The sequence below is a fragment of the Penicillium cataractarum genome, assembly GCF_028827025.1.
Source record: "Penicillium cataractarum strain IBT 29864 chromosome Unknown utg000004l, whole genome shotgun sequence".
Lineage (NCBI taxonomy): Eukaryota > Fungi > Ascomycota > Eurotiomycetes > Eurotiales > Aspergillaceae > Penicillium > Penicillium cataractarum.
In genome coordinates this window covers 2,675,186-2,699,887 of record NW_026622740.1, presented here as the reverse complement: position 1 = coordinate 2,699,887, position 24,702 = coordinate 2,675,186, and the positions used below count along the sequence as shown (strand labels likewise).

General features: G+C 50.0%; 10 protein-coding genes across 10 annotated transcripts; 4 read left to right on the top strand and 6 right to left on the bottom strand.

Moving 5' to 3' along the window:
- Positions 1-408: 408 nt before the first annotated feature.
- N7496_005486 (uncharacterized protein) lies at positions 409-1,953 on the top strand (the record flags this gene model as incomplete). Its single annotated transcript, XM_056698415.1, has 1 exon — positions 409-1,953. The coding sequence occupies one exon, from the start codon at positions 409-411 to the stop codon at positions 1,951-1,953; it is 1,545 nt and encodes a 514-aa protein (XP_056556940.1).
- Positions 1,954-2,314: 361 nt separating this feature from the next.
- Positions 2,315-2,966, bottom strand: N7496_005485 (uncharacterized protein; the record flags this gene model as incomplete). The annotated part of the gene is made up of 3 exons (XM_056698414.1): positions 2,315-2,399; positions 2,468-2,690; positions 2,756-2,966. The coding sequence occupies 3 exons, from the start codon at positions 2,964-2,966 to the stop codon at positions 2,315-2,317; spliced, it is 519 nt and encodes a 172-aa protein (XP_056556939.1).
- Positions 2,967-3,943: 977 nt separating this feature from the next.
- On the bottom strand, positions 3,944-6,493 carry N7496_005484 (threonine/serine exporter family protein; the record flags this gene model as incomplete). The annotated part of the gene is made up of 1 exon (XM_056698413.1): positions 3,944-6,493. One exon carries the CDS (start codon positions 6,491-6,493, stop codon positions 3,944-3,946), a length of 2,550 nt encoding a protein of 849 aa, XP_056556938.1.
- Positions 6,494-7,061: 568 nt separating this feature from the next.
- N7496_005483 (fungal specific transcription factor domain-containing protein) lies at positions 7,062-8,793 on the bottom strand (the record flags this gene model as incomplete). Its single annotated transcript, XM_056698412.1, has 2 exons — positions 7,062-7,130; positions 7,186-8,793. The coding sequence occupies 2 exons, from the start codon at positions 8,791-8,793 to the stop codon at positions 7,062-7,064; spliced, it is 1,677 nt and encodes a 558-aa protein (XP_056556937.1).
- Positions 8,794-9,950: 1,157 nt separating this feature from the next.
- N7496_005482 (MCT family MFS transporter) lies at positions 9,951-11,290 on the top strand (the record flags this gene model as incomplete). Its single annotated transcript, XM_056698411.1, has 2 exons — positions 9,951-10,274; positions 10,331-11,290. 2 exons carry the CDS (start codon positions 9,951-9,953, stop codon positions 11,288-11,290), a joined length of 1,284 nt encoding a protein of 427 aa, XP_056556936.1.
- A 607-nt stretch (positions 11,291-11,897) lies between these two features.
- N7496_005481 (uncharacterized protein) lies at positions 11,898-12,412 on the bottom strand (the record flags this gene model as incomplete). Its single annotated transcript, XM_056698410.1, has 2 exons — positions 11,898-12,156; positions 12,213-12,412. The coding sequence occupies 2 exons, from the start codon at positions 12,410-12,412 to the stop codon at positions 11,898-11,900; spliced, it is 459 nt and encodes a 152-aa protein (XP_056556935.1).
- Positions 12,413-14,515: 2,103 nt separating this feature from the next.
- N7496_005480 (glycoside hydrolase family 55 protein) lies at positions 14,516-17,266 on the top strand (the record flags this gene model as incomplete). Its single annotated transcript, XM_056698409.1, has 3 exons — positions 14,516-14,670; positions 14,734-15,586; positions 15,638-17,266. 3 exons carry the CDS (start codon positions 14,516-14,518, stop codon positions 17,264-17,266), a joined length of 2,637 nt encoding a protein of 878 aa, XP_056556934.1.
- A 1,453-nt stretch (positions 17,267-18,719) lies between these two features.
- Positions 18,720-19,253, top strand: N7496_005479 (putative GPI anchored protein; the record flags this gene model as incomplete). The annotated part of the gene is made up of 1 exon (XM_056698408.1): positions 18,720-19,253. The coding sequence occupies one exon, from the start codon at positions 18,720-18,722 to the stop codon at positions 19,251-19,253; it is 534 nt and encodes a 177-aa protein (XP_056556933.1).
- A 316-nt stretch (positions 19,254-19,569) lies between these two features.
- On the bottom strand, positions 19,570-21,702 carry N7496_005478 (uncharacterized protein; the record flags this gene model as incomplete). The annotated part of the gene is made up of 5 exons (XM_056698407.1): positions 19,570-20,350; positions 20,403-20,630; positions 20,689-21,170; positions 21,228-21,437; positions 21,487-21,702. 5 exons carry the CDS (start codon positions 21,700-21,702, stop codon positions 19,570-19,572), a joined length of 1,917 nt encoding a protein of 638 aa, XP_056556932.1.
- A 424-nt stretch (positions 21,703-22,126) lies between these two features.
- N7496_005477 (putative GABA permease (Uga4)) lies at positions 22,127-24,023 on the bottom strand (the record flags this gene model as incomplete). The annotated part of the gene is made up of 7 exons (XM_056698406.1): positions 22,127-22,317; positions 22,380-22,764; positions 22,820-22,906; positions 22,966-23,498; positions 23,556-23,703; positions 23,760-23,807; positions 23,883-24,023. The coding sequence occupies 7 exons, from the start codon at positions 24,021-24,023 to the stop codon at positions 22,127-22,129; spliced, it is 1,533 nt and encodes a 510-aa protein (XP_056556931.1).
- Positions 24,024-24,702: the final 679 nt, after the last annotated feature.

Sequence of the window (24,702 nt, the reverse complement as noted above, 5' to 3'; positions counted from 1 at the left end):
ACAGCTTCTCTGTGTGTCATGTCGATCATAATAATAATGATGATGATACTATTAGCAAGTCTACCGAGTAAACCCATGCTTGCAGCCTAGGAACCCCTTCAGCCCTACAGGGCGACGCCAAGGAGATCCACCTCAGGCTCCACTCTCAACTGGCCAGTCAGCGACAACCGCCTCGCCCGCTTGCAGTCTCCCCCATTTTTCCATTTCCCCATCTTCCGGCTCCTGGTTCTTCATACTCTTTTTCTTTCTCTTCCCTTATACGCCCCTGCTACTATACCGCTCAGCCCGACCCAATTTACTCCTAGGTCGGCTGTGCGACCTCCCGCACCGGCAGGGAAACTGCCTGCCTACAACATATATGATCAGGAACCGTCCATCATCCAGTTGACCACGCCGGCCACAACCATCATGGCAACTCCGGGGGCTTCCTCCGACACCCTTATCACACCCTACTCGCTCGCACAGATACATATATCCTCCAACCAACACACGATGCACACAAAGACAACAAGCCCGGAAGTACAAGCCGAATCTGACCTCGAGTTATCAGTGCTAGAGTCCGCACCGCCCATTGTTCCCAAACTCCTACGCGAAGCGAGTGACATCACATGGCAGGAGTCACTAGAAGCAACCAAAGACACCGTCACACTCGTCCGTCGTCGTGGTCGTTTCCACCTGCTATCACAGCAGCAATTCAGGAACAGCCTGCTCGCGAGCGTTGGATACCTCGAGCTAGCGAATGCCGCCGACTTTGCGGCCAACGTGTGGAATCAGATCCCCGTACCAACATTTGCGGCTGTGCTCATGGGTATCGGTGGAACGTGTGCGTTGTGCATGGTCTTCGTTGCCATACAAGATTTCCGACTGAGTATGCGGAATGTCAAGCTCCTCCGGATGGAGCGGGAGAATTTGAAACGATTACGACAGTATCACAGCAAAAATACAGAGGTGGTGCGACTTCTGGAGAGTAGATTGGGTGTGAGTGACCGTGAGATGGGTACCGAGATTGTGGATCGCATTGTGATGGACCTCCTGATGGGTTTCGGGTCAGTGCTTGTTGGAATTGGCACGCTGATGGCCATTGGAGGTGCCAATCGACGAGTGTTTAAGGCTAGCAACTTGCTATCGGGCTATATTGGGAATGGTCTTGCTGCAATGTTCGGTCTTGTCAACGCCGTCTGGTCAGGCTACCTCATCCGTCGGTTCCAGCACCATCTCAACGCTGTACGAGTCTCTCAGCCGGGTGATGATATCCGGCGCCGCTTGCACAATCGTATTCGCCGGTTCCAATGGCATTCGTTCATCAACGGGCTTAATGGTCTCGTTGCAGGAGCGGGGTCCATGGTTACTGCAGAGCGATGGTGGGGATATGTCGTGTTGATTCCGTGTATCATTTCCCTGATCGCGGTGAACTTCTTCTGGCGCAAAAAGCTCGGTTATGATAGGCCGCTTCTGACGGATGTGTCACTTGCACGGATGCAGTTCACCCCGTTGCTCGAAGATTTGGAATATGCGATTACCATGCAACGGGGGCTCGCAGAGCCAGATACGTCCCTCCCGCAGGCGCTTGTGCAGATGGACTCGCTGGATTCAATGCTACGGTTTATCATGCGCAACCGCATGCTGGAAAGATACTGCGAGTCTTTGACTCGAGACAAGCAGACACGAGCCCTTCTCGAAGACCTTCCTTCAACTTCCACCACTCTGCATGAGATTACTATCTCGACAGACGCCCTCTTCCGCCTTTCTTCCTCCTCCTCCCAAAACGCGGAGATTCTTCGCGCACATGCAAAGCTTTTTCTACAAAAAGACGGAGTTTTGATTTTCACATATCGCGAGCGTCATCTTTTGGAGTTACTCGGGTACGCTGTCTGGCAGGACCAGACCGCTACAACGACCCATGCGACCGATGCCTGTGCTAGTGCTCCAGGAGAAGCGATAGACACTAACTAATTCCTTGGGCGTGTTTACCTAATGGATACGGCAGGCCCACTATGTTTCATCTTCCCTTAATTGTTTTGGCGAGTCGCCTTTGGGACTGACTTTGGCATCGCATAGCATGGCGAGTGACTGATCAGCATTTAGATGCGACGTGTTGCCTATCTTAGGCGTGCATTCAGCTTTTTCTCCTTCCACCGCAAGTTGTGCGTTCTAATGCACTTATATTTGACGTTATCTGAAGAATTAGACCAATGCAGAGAAGCTTTCAATATCCATGCTTTAATGCTTCTAAAAATCCCCCTACATGTTCTCAGGCCTGTATCCATCGCACCACTGTACTAACACCCCGCCCAATATTCCAACAATCAAAAATCTAGCTATCCAAGCCAGGGCAGTTCTCACTCGTCTTAGCAGTAATAGCCGTATACGGCGATGGATCCGTCCAGATAATGTCATAGCTATCATCTCGTCAGCATTTCCACTTCCCTTTTCTCCTCTTCGCTACCCGCATCGCTGCTATACATACCTATCATCCGGATAACTCGGCGCATCACTATCACCCAACTCAGAAACAATATCCGTCAACGCATCATGCTCCCAGCAAATCAAGATATTGCCAGAACCGGTATACCCATCGACAACATCCTTCACACACTCGGGATCGTCCCGATCGCAGGAGGTGTCCACGGTGAGACCCAAGTCCTCGGCCAAGGGCTCAACAGTGTCGTAGGGGCGTTGACGCTTTCCATCTACAGAGAATGGCATTAGAATGAGCTGGACCACGTGGATACTCCTTCTATAGAACGTGACGTACCACTCTTGGGCGTCTGAGCCATGATATACCCAATTTTATACTCCGAGCTGGCACCGAAAACACTGCGCAGACATTGCGCACGCTCTAAACCCTGCGCACTCAAGCCATTGCCTGAATCGGGCTTTTCACCGTGGCGGATCAAGTACACCGTTGGGCTGGCGACGGACAGACTGGCAATTGCCAGGGTAGCGAGGGGAATGAACTTGACCATTCCGAATATTGTAAAACAGAACAAATAATATAATGCTCCAAAGGTACTCAAAATGCAGAGTTAATTGCCTACCATTCCGGGCCGAACTAGGGTATAAATACCCATCACTAGACACAGACACCAATGTGTATCCGTTATTCATCCCGCCGATCTGTTCCTGGTATCCGTCAACATCCCCACCAACCCCTCGGGTCTAACCGCAAAATCAAAATCCGAATACCACCTCGATCCTTCGCATCTGCATAACTTGGAATCCTCCGACCGGCCCCCCGCGACCACACACCGTCGTGATCGGCATGACATGCTCGGCGGGGGGGTTTGATTCGCTTGCTGATCCCGGGCGCTAGCTTGGATAGGAAATTGAAGAAGTTGTGCCCTGCGCCCCGCAGTGGTCTTCAATAGTTAATGCTAGTCTTAGCAAGTATTAGTGTTGGCGTGATGCTTGGCTATCTTGGTTTCTGGTGGGGTTGGAGTGATGGTCATGTTTGGGATTCGGATTCGGATTTGGTTTGCGTTACCTTTGGGCGAAGGGAAGGGTGTCAGGTGCTTCAGGAACAAGATTGAGTGTGATTTTTCATCGACAGTATCGGATGATATTATGCGATAACAGATTTAGATCCGAGATTCTATTATGCGAACTGCAAGATGTGTAGATCTACTCCATACGGCAGTATGCATGCATGCACCCTCGCTTACAGTGCTATTCTCCCGGGCGCTGATGGGGATTATGTGCTCGCTTTCGTATTCATAGTCCACGTGTACCAGCTATTATCTGTTAGAGGGCTGATTCGTAGCGGAAATCTCGGCTAGCTGGATGAAGGATCAGGAACCGTGTGATATAAGCCTCGTATTCGCACCTGGATCACAAGTGTGTTCAGAAGGAGGACCCCAATGCGGAAAACGCTCAATTGATACTCTTTATTTCAAAGGGGGTTACGATCGTCTGCTCAGAATATCGAAACTCACATCTCGTTAATCTAGAAGCTAAATAATCCACTCCGACGCTTGCCATATGGATACACACACAGCGCCGCAATAAACAAACCAATGGTGATTCCAATCGCCACCTGAATCATGCCAAATCCCAAGCTAAACACCGAACTACTTGATGCCAATCCAGCTCCAGGGGCCGAGCTCGCCGCACCATGGGAAGTGACATTTTGCTTGATCTGGTCTGCAGACTGGACACCAGAGATCAAAGAGCCTGTAGCTGCTAGGCCAGATGGCACAAGAATGAAGATTGCTGGCAAGATAGCAGTCGCAGCGTGACCGTGCCATAGACGACTATACAAATTTCCCATGATTCCCACAGTGAATGCACCAACGGTATTCGCAACTTGCGAGTTTGAACCTAGCTTCTTCGTACTGAAGTAGTTGCTGATGTACCCGGACAGTGCGATGATTGTCATTGGCGGGAGCTGCTTCCATTTCCCCTGGTTGATGATCAGGAGCCAGACAGTCATTATCGTCACGAACGGAAAGCGTTGCACGTAGGGATTCTTGAATGCGCCAGTCTGTGGACATTGGATGTCTGATACGGCTCCGTTGTCCATAAGACCATAGACCGTAGTGCCAACTGTGATGCCGTAGCCAAGAAAAAGGGAAAAGATGATCGCGTATACCATCCTAATTGACCCAGCGATGATCTGATGAGACTGCAGCTCGAGACTACTGCACAGAACCAGGAACCCGGGCAAGATCAATGCAATCGACGATTGGGCAATCGCCGAGAAACAAAAGATATACTGGCGCTTGCCATCGATGACCGTCCGTGGGATACTGCCAAAAGCACGAGCGAGAAACGATGTCACCACGGTCGAGGTCACTTCGAAGACATTGGAGTAGAGAACTGATCGCGGTGCAGCCAGGTGTTGCATGAGTCCTACCAACAGTCCATTGATGAAGATGATTGGTAAATCGATCGGGCGAGCGCTGAATGCAAAGGGACCAACAGTGGCAGTCGCTAAACCGTACACCAACACGACAACCCACTTTGGATACCGGGGCTTTTTCTTCATGACATCGTCGAGTTCCTGTACAGCTTCCTCGATCCCAACCACGTCGTGAATGACGTTCTTGTATATGAGGTGGGTATCAGACAGTCGAGCAAGATCAACTCCCTGTCCCACGCGAACGAGCTTCACTTCCGTGGTTCGCGTCGATGGATCGTCAAATGACATGATCATGCAACCCGGCAGATACAAAAACTGGCTGTCAACCTCCAGCACTTTGGCGGTCATCTGCATGTATTCCTCCAGTCGGTGGGTGGGTGCGCCAAACAGCATCAACGCCCTGCATAGTTGCATGATATATCGCTGCCGACAGATAATTTCCGCGATGTGAACTGTCACTCTAATTTCGTCTTCCAGATTCGTCTTGCGCTCGGCTTGCTGGCCACGACGCTGTGACGCAGCTGATAGTACTTCGCTCGAGACAGGCGTACTAGCGCCGCTCAGGTCACCCGACGCCCCAACTAGAGTGGAAGTCGATGTATTGGGGGGCCTTTTGTACCACTTCGGCGGTTTAGCCTTTTTCCCAGGCGTCGCTCGTCCAGACTCGGAATCAGATCGAGACGCAGCCCCGGATAAAGATGACTGACTCGGTGTCCGTGATGGCATACCTCCTCCTCCCCCTCCTTGCTCATTCCCACCGTTCAACTTGATCAGCTGTGAAAGAATTCCACCACCACCAGAACGATATCGCAACCCAGATTCCATAGCCGATTCATCCTCACCCCCAATATAATTCATTCCTCCATGCGGGTATGGCTTGGGCCGCGTTTTGCGCCGTTTGCCGGAATGACTCTGCGTCAAGTCACGCACTAGTCGATGGGCCTCGGAGCTACTTTGAGCCTGGTTTTGTCGCTTCTCTTGATCAGTCTTGTTTTTGTTGTCCGTTACGTCCGACACCGGTGGTTGACTGCCGGACGCCCAGTCGGCATGGTACACACCGGGATGTAGATCATCCCCACCAGTAGTTGGCCGGCCCAGTCGTTCGCCGATTTCCGAGGCCTTTTGTTTAAACTTGTCAATTGCTGACCGTATGCTTCGCTTTATATATGCCAGACTCAGTGTTTCTGGACCTGTCTCCTCGGATGGTGCTTGTTCAGGGGGTGGTTCTTCGGGTTGCTTTTCCTTTGAGGCCTCGCCCTCCTGATTACCCTGATCTCGGTCTTCCAGTGGTGTATCAGCTATATCGGCTGAGTCGTGAGAGTAAGGCATCGACGGGCGATGGGGTATGACTAGGTTGTGTGATCTGTCCCATTCTGCGCGAGGATCTTCACGTGGCTGTTCTCGCTGTGCTTCTTGCGCTAGGTTGGCCTGGGATCGAAATTGAATATGTCGAGCAGATGGTGGGCTGTCCCGTTGTTTATCTCGCCCATGTTCTGGTTCCTCATGCTCTTCATCTTGGCCTTGGCTCCTCCCATTCAACTTCTCAGGTGAGATAGATCTCTTATCATCTCCGCTGTTGTTGGAGTTTTGGCCATCGGGCGAGGAAGAAGCATTGGTCCTTTCTGACTCGGACATGACGACCGGCGATTATATCCCAGCTGTAGCCAACTATTGCCTTACAGGTACAACATCGGTGATTTGACAGGACAGTCTGCGAGACTCAGCTAGTCAGTTTGGATATCATGCACAAACCACATGCCACGCGACTTGGACACCTACTATGCAGTGTGTTCTCCCCCTCGTTAGTAGCCGCGACCGTTACTGTTAGGTTTATTGTTGGATATTAAAACGGCAATGCAGCGCTTCAGGCTGGGATGCAGGTTTTGGCATACTGTGTGCGAGTGGCCATTATGGCTACTTGAATGAGCTCATGGCGGCAGTCATCGGGCGTACTCCCGCTCACCAGAGTCCAATAAACGACCAGATCATGCCTGTGACCAATGAGGGCAGGTCGAAGAATCATCCGGGGATCCAGAAGGATTTAGACTTCCGTTCGCTGGTTTAAAGTTTACAGGCTAGTTGAACGTCATTCCTTCGGAATACTTGTCCGACTACCCCAACAACCTACCCCATTCGGAACTTGCCAGATTAATCCGAGTGTAGCGTGTTGACTGTGCTCTCGCGGCGTAGGATGCTCCTTAAATTAGGAATATCCAGTGTATACCCAATTCATTGGCTCGGTAACCCCAAAGTCGAACTGATTCTGCTGGCCCTGGGCTTGGTGTTAGCATATCCAAAGGTGATACTCTCGATGAACCAAAGTTTACCAGGAATCCCCAATCTCCTAAAAGGTCCGCTGACGAAAAGGATGTCAGATCGGTCATATCATCCAGCGAACTTCCAATCTCGTCGGTTCCTTCATTGAGCGCTGTTTCAAAAACCTCTATGCAACTTGCCAGCGCCGCCTCGGCGCTTGCCACGAGCATTTGGCTCAACTGGTCCTTTTGCACCCCGCGCATGAGCCCATCTAACAAAGTTGAAACCATTGAAAGAAACATAAACCCCTTGCAATTAGTCTCCCCTGCTCGTAAGGTTTCCAAAGACCAGGACTTGCAGTCAGTCACAACTGATAGCAAATCTTGCCTGAGGGTCACGGGGCCGAGACCTTCCTCCTCTTCTAACTGCGCTCTCAGATCGGCAGCTATCATGAAGCAGACTTGTGCGGCGCATGAACCTAGGCTCCCGTTGCCGCAGAGTGCCATTCGCCAGAAATCATCGTGATCTTGGACGCTTGTATCCGGGGAAACTCGTTGGGAAACGCAGTTCCACATTTTTAAAGAGCTTTCGACGATAACCTTTCTTGAGAATGCGTAGGCGGTCTCATGCTGCGATGCGCGAAAGTAAGGTGAGTGAAGTGCGACAAGATAACGACGGAGGGTAAAGTCGAGTATCCTCATCTGGAATTGTGACGGTAAGGCTGCACCGTCACCACCGCGAGCTTGTATATGCTTACAAGCATCCTTATAAGATGCCCGCATCTCTGCATCCAGCCGGAGAGTTTCTGCATATTCACTGTGATCACTGATTCCGTTCAGGCGTTTCACGATCGCGAGTCGAGTTGGGAACATCTTTCTTAGAGCCAGCGCGATCGACATATCCGTGAATGACTGCTCCGTGTTTGGCATCGTATGTTCGAGCATTATTTTCTCGTCGTCAAGATTCTGCGGTGGGTGGGTGTTGAAATCTTCCAGCGAGAGAAGAGGCGGTCCACCAGACTCCATACTAGAATAGAGTGCAACTTCCAATACAGTATTCCATATCCTTCTGCGTATCTCAGACACAAATGTTGTCCCTTGAGGTAAGTGGTCCGGGTCTCGATGGAGGCCCATATACATAGCGTTTCGAATGAGCTCCCCGGCAGAAACCCACATAAAACTTCCTTCGACACCCACAAGTTCACGCGCAAGCAGGAGTAGGATCTGGGTCTGTAGAAATTGAATATGCAACCTGGACTTGAACTCCGGCTCTGAGATCCAGGTTTGTGCCTCGTGGATCCACCGAATAGCAGATAGTCGCAAGGTGAAGTGGTCATCGTACATTGTTGCTCCAATGGCTAATACGAGCTTCAACTGAACCAGGAATGTGGTATCAGGCGATGTTCCAACCGACCAGACAGATTCATAGTCACGTCTGAACGTTGGAATGTGGAAAACCCGATAAATAGTCTCTGTCGTTCGCAGGTAGATGTCCACCAGCGTATCCGCCATTTCCTTCGGGGGCAGGTCCGAGGTCAGAGGTGTAGGCCACGGGGGCCTTCGCCTTTCCTTGATAATCTTGCTCAGATGTTTACATTTTTGCATGTCAAGTATTGCTTTCGAAGTCTCATTGTTGATGATGGGATCAATCATAAGAAGAATATCCCCAAACTGGAGCATGGTAAGACCCCTTTGGCTTCGATGGAAAAAGCACAGGTGTAAAAGAACTGCTTACCTGGGCGACACCTGACATCCAGTGACTCTGTCCAAATATCCTAGTCTTGTGCATCATAAACCGTGATATAGGCTGTTTATGGCCATCGGAAGGAGTTTCCTGATTCATGTGAAATGTTCCAGCGAGACGTGACGTTATCGTTTGACTGTCAACACTCGGAGTTCCGGGCGTAGAAGTGATCGATCGGCGTGCCGCTTTAACCAGCTGGTCCTCGAGCTGCTTGATCTGTCTTCTTAGCACCTCAACTTCTCGTGTTGATCCCAGGCTAGCTGGTGTAGAAGGGCTTGTTGATGATGTTGGGGGTGGCAACATTGATTGCCGACTTGGCAAAGTATTTTCTGAACATGTGCTGGATGAGATTTCGGTGACATTGGAGGTTTCTGACTCTTTTGGTCCAGCCGACCGTTGAACATCAGCCGCCTGGCTAGCTGCCGCTCGCCAACGTCTCGGCGGCGGCGACAGAGACCCATACTCGCAGTTGGAGTTCTTAGAACGAATACAATTGCTGCATGGAGACTCCCTATTGCATTTTATTTTTCGTCTTCGACACAGCGTGCATGAGCTGGATTCTTAGTAGTCAGCAAAGGTTAACTGCTCTTTTCCGGAGCGTCGCGTACACAGCTGGCCTCCTCCGTCGGCGTTCGGATTCGGCCATGAACGACGAGTCTCGCAGGGCGTAATGCTCAACGAAAAAAATGTCGCTAGTTCCCTTGGCGCTTGAGGTACCGCGGTCGGCTGCACCCTTAAGTGTTTGACGAGACTGTGAGAAAAATTAAACACTCACCATGGATGCGCATGAGGGGATCGCGAGGCTGTCAGCTCGGCGTTCGGGAATTGCGTCTTTAGTCCGTCTCGTCTACCATTTACCGAGTCCGAGTCCGCGGGCGTACCGCGGAGCCCTAGATTTCCGGCTGGGGTGTTGTATACAAGCAATCTCTGCCATCGAGTCTGTTCTATATAAACATTGGTATATTCCCATGCAGGTCAACATGAACTCATCACCATACCTCGCTATCTCCTAGTTCAGGAATTCCCAGTACTTTCTTCATCCTAGCATTGTTCCTCACCCCCAACCACCTTTCGAAATATATTTTTCCCAGAAATGGCCCCCACCGATGTTGAACAAGCAGCGTCTTCCGTGACGGACATGCCACATTCTACAAACGAAAAGATCTCCTTAGATACCCTACCAGATGCGCCAGATGGCGGTCTCAAAGCCTGGCTAGCTGCAGCTGGAGGCGCTTGTATCTTTTTTGCTGCCTTGGGATTTGCCAATGCATTCGGGGTCTTTGAAGAGTACTATCTGTCGCACCAGCTCGCCGGAAAATCCGCAGATGATGTGGCTTGGATAGGGTCTCTGGCTACATGTCTTCAATTCGCTGCTGGAGCACTTGGAGGTCCGTTGTTTGACCGATACGGTGCTTGGGTACGTTAAATTTCGACGGTAACATGATTAAAGCCGCTCTGCTAACATCGCCATAGGTCATTCGGCCCGCAGCCGTTCTTTACACTTTTGCAATCATGATGACAAGCCTGTGTAAGGAATACTGGCAGTTTATCCTTGCACAAGGTATTCTCATGGGCTCCGCAATGGGGCTGATTCAATTTCCAGCCATGGCTGCTGTGACTCAATACTTCGACAAAAAGAGAGCTGCTGCTCTGGGAGCAGTTGTAGCAGGATCCTCAATTGGTGGTGTGGTCATGCCGATTGCACTTTCAAAAATGCTAAACAGTACCAACCTGGGTTTTGGATGGTCTGTACGAGTAATCGGATTTATGCTGATCCCTATACTTGCCTTCTCAAGTATCACGGTCACGGCACGCCTTCCACCACGCAAATCGGCTTTCTTCATGTCCAAGCCATTCAAGAACGTCAAATTCGACCTCATCACCGCCGCAATGTTTTTCATGTTTATTGGGATGTTTGCCCCGCTTTTTTACCTTCCTACCTACGCGGTGTCTCGAGGCATGGATGCTACACTTGCCTCGTATATGCTTGCCATTCTCAACGCAGCATCAACGTTTGGTCGGATTATTCCGGGGATCTTGGCTGATCAGTTTGGCCGGCTGAATGTCTTCATGTTTGGCGGGTTTGCAACAGGAATAGTCATATTCTGTTTTAACCAAGCTGAATCCACGGCTGCAATCGTCGTCTACTCTATCGCGGTGGGATTTGCGTCTGGAACTATCATTTCTGGGGGATCTGCAGCCCTTACCATCTGCATCGAAAACCCTCAAGAGATTGGAACTTACATGGGGATGGCCATGGGATTCGCTTCATTTGCTGCTTTGATTGGACCTCCTGTTAATGGAGCTATGATCAACCATTATCATGGCTTTGCTGAGATGTCATATTTCAGTGGCTCCGTCACACTTCTAGGTGGATTTATTGCGCTCGCGGCCAAATCGGTGACCCCACAGGGAATATTCGGAAGAACATAGAACTATTTGTTTAACTATTGCGTCAATGCGACTCCTGATTTTGCAGGTTTATATGTGTCAGTGTTGATTGTCATATTTCATGATGTCGTCAAACCGCGGGAGACGATTGAGGATGTTAAGGAGGTGCGCTATTAATAGACGATTTCAACGATAGACATTCATTTATATCAATTTAAATTTTGAAGCTGCTGATTATGGCTATCAAGCATCTCAATAGTCTACAATAATCTCCGTCCTGCTAAGCCTTTGGGAATGATCGGCTCTTGGAGTAGGGAACGTCGTAAACATGCCACAATCTTGATATATTGGCCGGCTTAAGGCTCCCTATCTCGACAAAAGCTTGTGTTCCAACTGCTCTGCATGTTTTTTAATCCTACCTTCATTTACACTGCTCTGCATCGGTGCTACATGTACGATATATGGTTTCGCAGAAAGAGCCAGTCCTGGAACTTCCATAATTAAAACAACAATGAGAATCGATTTCTTAGTTAAAGAATTGCAACCTGATCTATGTAGAAACAGTAAAGGAGAGACATATTATTGCAGGCAAATAGGCAAAACATCATCGGATACCGGGCTTTTCTCACACCATAGTCTGTCATCAAGTTCAGAACTCCAGAGTGCCGTCGTAGTCACAGCGAATACGAATATCCTCTGAGGGGTCGTTCTTGCAGATCCACTTGGTGCCAGGAGCGCCTCCATTTGCGTTGGAGCTCAGCAGGATCTGACGGTCCTCAGCAATGGTACCGTTGACTCGCTCAAGCTCGAGAGTGAAGAGGTTGAAATCAGGGGCACCCTGCGGGAACTTGATATAGTACTCTCCGTTGTTGCATCGGGCGCTCTGCTTTGGCGAGTTGCCATAAGTCCTGTTCAACATTAGCTATCGAGCCTCGCTACCTAAAAGAGGGAAAGCCATCCATACCAGAGCAAGTTGCAGTCGGTGGGAGTATCATCGGGGTAGTTGGGGTCGGTGAGGACAAAGTGCATAGAGGCGCTGCTTGTCGGGTACGATGCGATGGCCCAGAAGTCTGTGACTTGGAATTGGGTGGACCGCTTGACTTCGGCTGGGGCAGCGAAAGCTGAGCTGGCAGCCAGAATGATGGTGGGGATGGTGAACTTCATTTTGAATGAGTTGAGTAAAGGTATTGGTTTGCTGAGGTGGAAGTATGTTGTTGAGTTATTGTGAATTTGCTGGTTGATGGAGGAGATATCGTGCGGGCAAAGCTCGATATTTATGCCTTCGTGAACTAACAAAATCAACTTGAAGACCAAGAATATACTTGTTAATCAGGCATCCAGCCGTGAGATGAGTATTATTCCTGTAACCCTGCCAAGATGACCATCATTCGAGACAGAATGTGTCAGTCTCGAGCCTTACCAGTGGACAGCTGGATACTCATAGGCCAAGCACATACAAACTACTGCGCCAGCATAAGCCAGCCGCAGCCACAAACATGAACGATCGTTCGTAGGTCCTATCAAGATCTTTCTTCTATTTTGGTGGTCCGGGTGGCAGATACCCGCGTTTAAGGCCTCCAATCAGCACAGATCTCAAACCGACAGCGGGGAGCCTGACCTGGAGATCCTTACCATTCAAAGGAAAATGTCTTGCTAAGCCAAAAGAAAAGACTTGGTCTTAGGTCCAAAGCCCCAGGGGATGCGTGTATGTCTTTCTCAGTCTCAAATTGATTGAATGTATTGGGCACAAATAGCCCGCCTGAAGGTGTTGTTCCTGCATAGTAATTTTATCCAAGACACTGCGAATCCGCAGTTAGGCTTTTAGTCCTAATTTTAGTCACTGTAATTGATGCTTGTAGAACTGGGGATTACTAAAAGTCCGTAGCCCTAGGCTTTGTAATGGGTTTGGCGAGTGGCCGAAGATAGACAACGCAAGAGACGATTTATTCCCACCTCATCTTTTACTCCTGGTGCTTGTCACTCTCTAATCTCCAATTCATGACCAACCGCTTCTTTGAGATGTGATTTGGGGGCTATATCCACGCCTCGAGGTTGAGCGAAGAGTCCGATCGGGTTCGTCTGCTACAAATATTCATAGATCGCTTTGACTTGCAAGTGGTTGAGCTGGGCGTACATTGTGGCTCTCCGCTTCGTGCGATCTCGTTCTGTCGCTAGGCTGGTACATTCTCTGGATGTCTTCCGAATGGCGCTGTACTGAACAGAGGTTCTGTGGCATGTTACTAGTCGCCAAACTCAGACAACAAATTATCGCTGGCGCAAGGGGTAACTGCACGGCAACAAGAGCCGAGATTTAGCCGATGCCATCGTCACATTAACCAAAGTGTATATCTATAGTACTGTCTAGTAGGAATTATGGGGGATTCGATTTGGCTTATTGGACGTAAATAACATGGGTAAAAACATCTGATAAGCAGAAAGTAGTATATCCCGATATGGGATATTTGAGATATCCTCCCATTTATCTCACATCAGAGATGGTGGAGTCCATGGTTTTCAAACAGCCACCCCGATGAATGTTTATTGATCTAGGAGATAGTAGGGGGCAGTTGATTCCATCGTCGGTCATCGCAAAAAGCCTGGTTTCTCAGTCTTCGGTGATGATGTAGACCTTGGTTCTCATCAAGCAGCCATTCCCAACGCCGGCAATAGCGATCACGATCTTGGTTAGAATATCACAGTCTCACTATCTGAAAAAGAAAGCGGCGATGACAGTCTAAACCAATCATCACAACTTTGATGTATACTTTGATGGAGAATAGAGCGACTGAGCAGTGCGGCGAGATAATCTACTTCTTACCTATTGATCCTATCTTCCAAATCAGGCAAAATCAAAACTTCACCCCGTCGATGACAACGTCTCGACCCCAGCGAACGGAAATACCGACCCATAAACACACCCTGAATCTCCAAGGATAGTATTCTTCTTCGAAAAGACCATTCTGTCTGGATCGAATATCCCGCTCAGGCACGTTCCTAGAGTCACGGGCCGCGCAAGGGGCATTGACGCGGACCGTCTCTGCGGCGTAACCGCATTGCCGTAAAGCCACATTCTTGATGGGCGATATCCCCACGCAGGCATACCAGTCTAGATGGATTCCGCACAACCGAAGTACCTGTTGCTATGTGACCGGAATCTGGGCCTTAGATCTTTTATTTTGTTCCATTCCGTGGTCCATATCTTCCTTTCCATCTCCTCTTCCCTACCTTTCTTCACGGTGTTGAGTGTGAGGTTGAGATTGATCGAAGATGCGGGGACAATTATCTCTCGCTGCAATTGCAGCTCTGACTGCATCAGTGTCTGGCGCAGTTGTTCCTATTGCGAAGGTGCCAGGCAGTGCTGGTGGGCCTGTGGAAGCGGCCAGAATCAGTGTGCCACCATGGTTCTTGAGTTTGGCAGCTGAGTATGTGATTTCAATATGAATTGAGCTTCGTGATATGACATGAGACTAATAATATCTTCATAGACTTGATTTGATAGCACCCACCGATACCAGCTCTGTTCCGACTGTTTCTAGCCAACCAACTACGGCCCCATTTCAGTCACTGCCGGTTGATCAAACACCTCTTCCTGTTCAATCAACTCCTCCAATTCCATCAAGCACACCTGAGCCTCTAAGCTCAAGTAGCCCGACTGAAATCGCGCATCCGAGTAGTGCGAACCCGACACCTCCCACCAGTCCATCGGAGACCCCAACAGTCAAGACGTGTCCTGGTCCAGCGCAGAGCTCGTCAGACGTTTATTGGCTTCGTGCCCAAGATCACAATGGTGCGGGGGCTGGCTATGCACCTTTCACAAGCGAACCCAACAAATATCCCGTGTTTCGCAACGCGATGAACTATGGCGTTGTCAACGACGGCTCGGGTGACCAAACAGCTCGACTGCAAAAAGCAATTGATGATGATGGAGTTGGAGGTAGCCGCAAAGGAAGTGGTGTTACTCGCAATCCAGCCGAGGTTTTTCTTCCTGGAGGTATCTATCAACTTGGCAGTACGCTTACGCTGACCGTCGGTACCATCATTGTTGGTGATCCAAGCAATCCTCCTATCATCAGAGCCGCGCCCAATTTCCAAGGGGAGTTCCTGATCATGGGTTATGACAAGATGAATGGAAACCCGGAGACCAGCTTTATGATGTTGGTCAAGAACGTCATTCTGGACACCAATTCGGTATCATCGAGCCAGTCAATTACTGCATTGCAATGGGGTGTCGCGCAGGGTGCCGGGTTAACCAATATTCAAGTCCGTATGCCCACTGGGACCAGTCGGCACACTGGTATCAATATCGTGGCAGGCTCGACAATCGCAGTCACCGATGTGGTAAGCAGGAGACACTTCCAACAGTCCTGGAACCTCAACTAACAATCCTAGACTATCATTGGGGGCGCAACCGGCATAATCAACTCAAACCAGCAAGTCAACTTCAAGAACGTCCACTTCATCTCATGTAACACTGCGTTCGAAGCATCGGGTGGATGGACAGTGCTCCTACAGGGAACCACCTTCGAATCGTGCGGCACGGGTGTCAACATGACAACCAACGCCCTGGGCAGCTTGGTGATTCTGGACTCGACATCCACAAATTCTGGCCCACTGATTCGATTCTACGATTCCTCCCACGACCCGGGCTACCAAAACAGCCAGTTCTTGATCCAGAACCTGCAGTATAATTCCAAGGAGCCAATCGCTGTTGATACCAATGGCCACACCCGCTTGGAGGCAACTACTTACGTTGATACGTGGGTCTGGGGAACTATGGTGCCTGGCGCGTACGCACCGGGCGCAGCGTGGAATACTCACAGGCCTCCTCAACTGCTGGTCAACGGAAAATACTTCACCAAGCCTCAACCCACGTATGCTGGATTCAGTGACCAGGATATTGTCAACGTGAAGACTGTTGCCGGACATGTCGTCAAGGGCGATGGTCTCACCGACGATACTGTGGCCCTCAACGCGATCCTAGCTCAGAATGCGGCAAACTGCAAGATCACATACATTCCTTTTGGAGTGTATAGAGTTTCAGACACGCTCCTCATTCCGGTCGGATCTCGCATCGTCGGTGAGGCGTGGTCTGTTATCTCTGGATATGGTGATGCCTTCAAGAACCAGAATAGCCCCAAGGCTGTCGTTCGAGTCGGTAATCCCGGCGACGTGGGTGTTATCGAGATCCAGGATATGCGATTCTCCGTCGCTGAAATCTTGCCTGGAGCCAAGGTGGTTGAGATCAATGCGGCGGGCCAGCAACCCGGCGACGTAGGACTCTGGAACACCATGGTTATGGTTGGAGGTACTGCTGAAACGAGTATATCCACCATGTGCACCTCTCAAGATCCTAAGGATTGCATGGCTGCCTTTATGGTAATGCACCTCACCGAGACTTCCTCTGTATATATCGAGAATTTCTGGGGATGGACTGCAGATCACAACTTGGACAGCAAGTCTCTTTTCACCATCATCTCCACTGGTCGTGGCATTCTCGTCGAGTCTACCAAGGGAACCTGGCTCACTGGGACCGGCTCTGAGCACCACTGGCTCTATAACTATAACTTCCACAACGCATCCAACGTCTTTGCAGGTCTGCTGCAATCAGAATCCCCATATATGCAAGGATCGGGCGAGTTCGAGAAGGCACCAGCTCCTTGGACCGTTGATCCGCAACTAGGTGACCCCGACTTCTCCTGGTGTGGACCAAGTGATGAGAAATGTCGAAGTGCATTAGCAACCAACGTCGACGGAGGATCGAATATCGCTCTGTATAATTCAGCCGCATGGGCCTTTTTCGACGGCTCTTGGAATGGGCTCTATAATGAGCCGTGCCAAGGCAAGTGCCAAGCAAACATGATGCGAGTAACCAGAGCGCCACAGAATTTCGTTTGGTATTCGATTAGCACGCGCATGACGGAGGTGATCGTGTTGGATGGGAAGAGTAATCCGAGGGAGGATAATCATGCTGGTGGATGGGAGGGTATCATTCAGGCGTATGGTGAATTTGCGGGTTAGGACTAAGGGTTTGGATGTTTGGCATGTCTATAGCATTAACTTTGAACATATCGCATGGGATGAATGAGACGTTAGATACCAATAAAATTAATGGAAAGCGATTCACCTAGCACTCGAACTGGTCCAATATGTGGACAACGCATCTTCGACTGGATACTTACGATGTCCCTAGTTCGTATTGTCCATGCCCTCGCGTCACTAGGTGCGACGATAACCAGATAGGCTCTATGCACCGACGTAAAACTTTCCTATTCAGGCGTCCGTTCAGGCCTCCCATGGAAATTAAAAGGATCTCATGCTGGCTGCGTCCTCCTGTAATTACAGCCTGAACCCTCAGGTGTCCGTTCTGTTTTTAGACACACGTGACCGTGGCTGTGAAAATGCTGCCTGAGGCCAGAGTCTCCGATGGGTTCCGAAGTGCTTTGCCTCTCGGTGGCGTCCGGAAAAGATCCAGGCCACTCTGACACTCTTCTTGGTGCTCCATTTCGCGGTCCGACCAGCCAAAATGGAAACGTCATCTAAGGCTCTTGGCTGCTTGGCTTAGCTCATCGGAAACCGAGCTCCTAATGCAGGAATTTTGAATCACCGACGAACATGGAGACCTTTTATTTGGGGACAAGGCACGAGCTGACGTGACGCAACAGCAGCCGGTGCGATCCACTGGGTGTAAGACTCAATCACAGGCCAGCAACATTGCGGTGGCATCCTTCCATCAGTGGCTGATCAGTGGAGATCTTCCCCGATGGGCTTCATCTCCACCTCAGGGGGTGAATAATTGGAGGCTGTGGCGGGCGACAGATGCGGTGGGTTCCGGCCGCGACGAATTTGTTGGGAACGGCCTGGAGGCAGCAGAATATCCAGCGATTTGTTGTTTCTAAAATCAGTTCTGGCAACCAGGCTGTGTCGGCAGGATAACGTGTTCATGCAGTTTAGCAGAACAAGCACGAGATCCCCAGCTGCAGGGCTTGGATCTCGCAGGACCTTCGGCCCGCGGTCGACTGGGGCGGAAACGATATTGAAACAAATCACCGGCCGCACCGACGTCGCAAGTGGACCCTTTGAAATGACGATTGGCTTGACCAAGTTTGACTTTTACTACAGCCGTGCCGTTAATTTGGGTAACAATTCGGCGCAGCCCAGCTGGTGGTGAAGATCGTCCAGAGGGAATTGCTCCGTTTCGTTTCCCCAAGCCAGGCTGAGGTCATGTTGCCACTACCAAACCCACAGCCCGGTTAACCAAACTCTCCCCTGTTTCTATCTATATTCGGGTGGGAAATTGGGTACCTCCTTCCGGCAGATATAAAGATCTCCCGGGGCCCAATTCCTCCATCGCTTTTGTGTACATATCCAACCTTCAACCGATCCACGACCCTGAACGATCTCCTTTCTACTTCAGCTTAATACATCCACACATCCTCAATACAGGACACATATCAAATAAACTCAATTCACAATGAAGTTCACCATCCTCACCTCCGCCCTCTTCCTCGCCACCGCCGCCCTGGCCAACCCCGATGGCATTGACGTGAACTCGATCGTCTCCGCAGCCGAGAGCGCTGTCTCTGCCGCCGTCTCTGGCGGCCAGTCCGTTGGCTCTGACGTCGTTGCTGAAGCCACCTCGCTTGCTAACGCTGCTTCTACCGGCGGTGCCGCTGCTATTAGCTCCATCACCAAGGAAGCTGCCTCTATTGCCTCTGCCGCCGAGACTGCCGGCTCTTCTATCAAATCTGCCGCCGAGTCCATTGGCTCGGATGCTGCTAGCCGCGCTTCCACCTGGATCACCCAGTTCACCACTACCAACTCTAACGGCCAGACTACCACTGTCGCCTCCACAATTACTACTGCTCCTTCTGCCTCTACAACCGGTACTGGCACTTCCACCAGTGCTGCTTCTACTAGCACTGGTGGTGCTATGGCTCGCCCTGAGGCTATGGGTGCTACCTTTGCCGGTGTTGCTGGTATGCTCGGTGTCATGGTTGCCCTTTAAATCGGGTGATCACTGTATAATGTCTTATTTGCGATCACTTCTGGAGAAGATTCGGGTGGGCGACGCTTTTTTATGATCTTTTCATCTTGTTGATAAATTTCGGCTTGCATCGGCTAGAAATATGGGTACAATACTGGCGTTGGCTGTATATATAGTGCAATTCATATTTTTCATGATCTGAACATGATTTCTCAAACACCTTCCATTAAACCATCTTCCAAGGGCACCTAGGTGGTCCGCTGAGTAAATGTCAAAACACGTCAACCTGGTATCAATTCGTAGCTGCCTATTTACATTGTATCATGTGCACAAACTCTCACCTACTTTCCCAAAACTGTGCATCCATAGCCACCAATCGATTAAACAACTGGTTCCGCGACCTCATCCCGGTAAGATGGAACGACTGCCCTTCCTCTTTTCCAATAACCACCAACCCATCAGCAGCCTCTTTACTACCAGCCGTCAACTCCACAATCAACTTGCCCTTCCAACCCAAACCCTCAGTCTTCTTCAATTCCCGAATCTCCGTAATGGGAATTTGGAACAAAACAGAGCTCTTCTTACGACTCTCAAGACGGAGATCGTCCAGTCCCGCCGACTGATAAGTCGTGAAGTACAGGATTGGTGGCTCCTGGGTGGAGTCTATTACTGCTGCGCCACGCTTCTTCATGAATTTAGCGTCGAATTTGAGTGGGCCGAATGGCTTTGAGGAGAAAGCCTTCTGTTGGAGCATGGTGATCAAGTTCTTCGTGTGGGCTGATCCGGCGATGGCCATTGCGCGGTCGAAGGCAATGTGTCCGCGAATAGCTGTTGCGATAGTGCGACGGACGAATTTGAATACCTTGTAAATCCATTTCTTCTTGGGCTTGCCCATCGGAAGAGGCTCATTGGTACCCTGTGTTTGGGTGCCGAGTGAAGCGTCAAGATTGCTGCCTTGGGTCAGAAGCTTAGCCGAGGACTTCTTGCGGCGAATTGGCCATGATGGCTCATTGTCGCCGGAGTTTGGTGGTGGTGGTAGTGGAGCGGAATTGATCTCTCCGATTCGGAATAGTGTCAGTGTCAATTGCGCGTTTGTAGGAACACCAGCCAATAATGTCCTGTTCTCGCGTTAGTAGAGTATAAATCACTTGCGAAATTTTGCGATCTTACTTTTGGATATCCATTTGATCCTGCCAGTTGGGCATCGTTCGATTCAACATCCCCATTGCGAAGGTGAAGAGTGGATCACCGAAGAATCCAACTCCAATGATGAATCCTACCGCCTTGATGATACTGTGACTGGATATAAAAGGGAAAACTAAGCAAACAAAGCCCAGGATACCCGAAAGACGCAGCCGTGGTGTGACCAAGAGAAATGGTGGTGTGGGAGACAAGAGGCTGTTCTTGCGTCAGTCCAGGACTTGATTGACGTGATATCAGCGAAGAATTGACTCACTTTGCAAACTTTTCGTATATGTCTGTGATATCACTGATTACACGCATGGCCTTATCAGTACCCCGGGACACTTTGTTCCTGACAGGCTTTTTCGTCTTGTCGTCAGTGGGATCCTCTAGCCCAATTTCCTCGGAGATATCCGCGACATCAATTGCTTCGGAGGGAGATGGAACGTCATCAAGATCTTGGGGTACAGCTTGGCCATACTTGCCGGCAGCACTTTCCATAGCAATAGTTGCGACACTATCGATCATGTTCTTGGCTTCTTGTTCAGCCGCTTCACCTTTATGCGTTTCCGGTGCTCCGGTGAGATTGTCTTGAGATTGAGGCTGTCCATTCTTCCCAGTTGATGAACCTTTGTTTTTGGAAGATGGAGCAGCGGGAAAGAGAACTGGTCGGATCGGTGGAAACATGATCAACGCCATCAATACACTTAGTATGGTGGGAAGCAATAAATCCATGTACCATGAAAAGAAATAGATCTTTTAATCGTTAGATCCATCAGCGTAGAATAATACTTTAGCAGGAAAGTGACATACCAACGTAAATGCAGAAGTCCGCCCGGGCTCTCTCCAAGACCTCAACCGCCCAACATGTCGAAAGAGCTCGATCACACCAACAATAACAGACGTATAGAATCGCTCAATAGTCATGCGCAACTTCTCGGGCGGGAACTGTTCATCTTCCGCTCGACTCAAATCTAGATTCTGACTGGTCGCATCTTGAACCGCCTTCACATGGTATATTTGCTGATCACATGTTAGCTCCGAAAACCTCAAAGCTAGTCTTTATGCATACCTTATTAAATCGCCGAATCAAGAGCCAGAGATCCTCATTGGAGAGACCCTCAGCTAGCGTCTCCTCGACTGTCCTTGACGAAGGCTTCCATTGGATGTTTTGTTGTCGTTGGTTCACTGATTCAGTTGAACCCCTAGTTTCCCTGGTTGGTGCCTGGGTGAGATCGTAGCTGTCGCTGTCTTCCAGCTCCCCTGGACCCTCGTGGTCTTGACTCATGACTGTGCCGAGCCTTTTAATGTAAGATCGTCTGTCTTGTAGACGTGCCTAGGCTTGGTTTTCAGTGTTCCTGGGTCAAATGTTGCGGAGTTTATGTGTCCCTTGGCTTCGGAGTGAGGGGAAGTGTGGGGGTTCGACGTCATATCTGGCCCCTATTTTTAGCGAGATCCACCTTCGCGCGATAAAGATTGATGGTCATTGCTAGTCTATGTAGGCAACCGCTGATGGTTCAGCTATTTACTTATGCAGTCCTTCTCACTTCAAACACACCTAATTGAGAAACAAGACAATTATGTCGGCTACTGGGACTAGAAATAGGCTAATTGGCCGGATATATATTTCCAGAGAAAGCTCGTCAAAAAGCTCAGCAATTCCACAAACATCCATTCGTCATCATTATGTGGAGGCGCCCGTCGCAAGGGAATCAATCTTCTTTCGAAAACCGCGAATTTTCGAAGACAGGGTTGGCTATGGTGGTTTCCGACTCCATCGAGCCATTCTCGTCAACCGTCATCCGGGGGCCAGTGAACCAATTCTTGGCAAAGAGGAAGTAATAGGCCATACAACCGATCCAGACAAAGCCGTTAATGACAACAGTATAGTTCATGTCAGGTGCTAAACGAGCCTCAAGGTTAGTATACTGATCTGAAAATAATTGCCAAAGAAAAGGAACGTACGATCCGGATTCGGTCCTGCGGTTGGGAACATGGATAAAACCACACCGAAAAGCAAATACACAACAGCGATATAAGCGATCGGCTTGCTAAACCGACCGGTATAAAATTCTCCAGGTTGGAATCGATCCTCACCCCAGACCACCCGGCAAAATATCGGCATGCCCCATGATAGATAGTTACTGGCAACAAACAACGAGAACAGTGCATTGGTAGCAGCGTTGTTGATGAGGCACAAAAGGCCTAAGATGAGACATATCACGACGAGACCGCAAATCATGCGTACGGGTTGATATTGGATCCGTGTGCTGATATGGCGAAAGAAGTTGGAGAACGGAAATGCGCCATCGCGCGAGAATGCCCATGCTTGGCGGGATGCAGCAACGAGCTAATTCATCAGCACACTGCTTGATCATCTATTATATCCGGATAGTAGAACTCACCAAGCTGAGACCGATTAGATACTGAACGATACACAGTACGATCATGAAAGCTAAAGCGCCATCTTTGCCGACGGCGTCATAATAAATCTGCCGGCATTGGGTCAGCTTTTGGTTGCCCGGACTAGACAGAACAATCCAGTACTCACCTGCGCCATCGGCTGCCCAAATTTGGTTCCCAGAGTTTGCGACACGTCTGGATTCATAGTAGCAGCCATCACAGCCAGCACTAAGAACCCAAAGATAAGGGCTGAACCTGCAGAGAACATGATACCAAGCGGAACAGCCCTGGCAGCATGCATAGCCTCCTCGCTCATATGCACGCAAGAGTCGAACGAGCCAATCGACCAAATTGGAGCAAGCCACGCAAGCATAAAAGTCCACCCAGTCGGCCATCCTGTTTCGTTGTCAACATGGCCGAAGACATATTTTCCCGAATTCAGTGATCCCCCTCTAGTCACTTTTCCGACGGGCAATGCGATGACTGTAGCAACTACCAGCCCGATATTGATGTAAATGCAGGCTGTTTGGATCTTGGGCATCACACGGCCTGTGACTGCCGCAGACAACCCGTGGAAGAGGATCAACCCCACGTAAACAGCATAGATTACGCCGCGCGATGCTGTCCAGTCCGAGTCGCGAGAGATAGAGACGCATGATAGAATCATGAGAGCAAGTGTATCTGGAATAGTCAACCGAGTTAGAACTACCCGTGTCAAGGTTATGTGGACCGACTCACAGTCTACTGAGCATATACCGCCAATCAGACCCAACGTGTTGCTGTATCCAATCAAGAAGCTTAGAGGGTTCTTGTACTTTTCGCCAGCAAAATAATGGGTCCACCAATATAGACCCCCGGCCGTGGGCATGGCAGATGCCAGATCTGACTACAACTTGTCAATAACTCGATCTTTTTCGAAGACCATAGAGATGGCATCCTTACCATAGCCAATGCAACCACAATAATGAAGATACTCGCCGTGAACCATCCCTATCCCGATCGCGCATTAGCGGGTGAGCAAATCACCAGACGAGCAATCTCACAACATAGTGGATGCAGACTTACCCAAACCATCCCAACAGGACCCGCCGGAAGCGAAAACGCGATAGTTGACGCGATAGACGGTACAAGGCCCATAATGCTAAACGCGATCGCAAACATCTGCGGCGTGGAATACTGTCGCTTCAATTCCTGCTTATACCCCATTTTGGCTTGGCGCAACCAAAACCATCAACACGCGACCGGATTATTTCGCATCCCCCGCAATGGCAAACTCACCTAGTAACTGTAAATCACTCGAATTCGCGAGTCCGGGCGCGACAGGCACGCCGCCAGCCTCGGAAGTCCCATCATCTCCTCCGGTTGGGGGCGTGGAATGCATAGCGAGACGCGATTTAGACTCGGTCGGTACGCTCAACGAACATGGCGGAGGGGCAGCGTTATGTTTATACTGTCGACCGAGGGACACGTCGAGACCCGAATGTACTGTGAGAGACACAGCTGAGAACCTTGTTTGATAATCAAAGCATGCAGGGATGCCCGCAAATCGGCGAGATTGGACAGTCGGTGGACCTGCAAATCCTCGATTCGTCTCTAGCGGGCCGAGCTACTGTACAAGGGACCGGGGTACGGACGGGTGAGATCTGGGGAGGGCGAGTTGGCGGATAGAAGGCGTTGTCTCTGAAGATATGGGTTTTAAGGGGCAGGTTCAGTTTAAAGTCGAGATTTCTGAAACTCGTATCGGCCATTTACCGAATTCCTCTCGGACCGATCCTTGCATGTTTGTTGGACTGCAAGGCTGATGGTGGCTGGGTGGAGACTTGCTAGAGCGGCTTGCCAGATGTGTGTGGATAATCATTTTTCATGCACCCCTTTTTCTTACCTC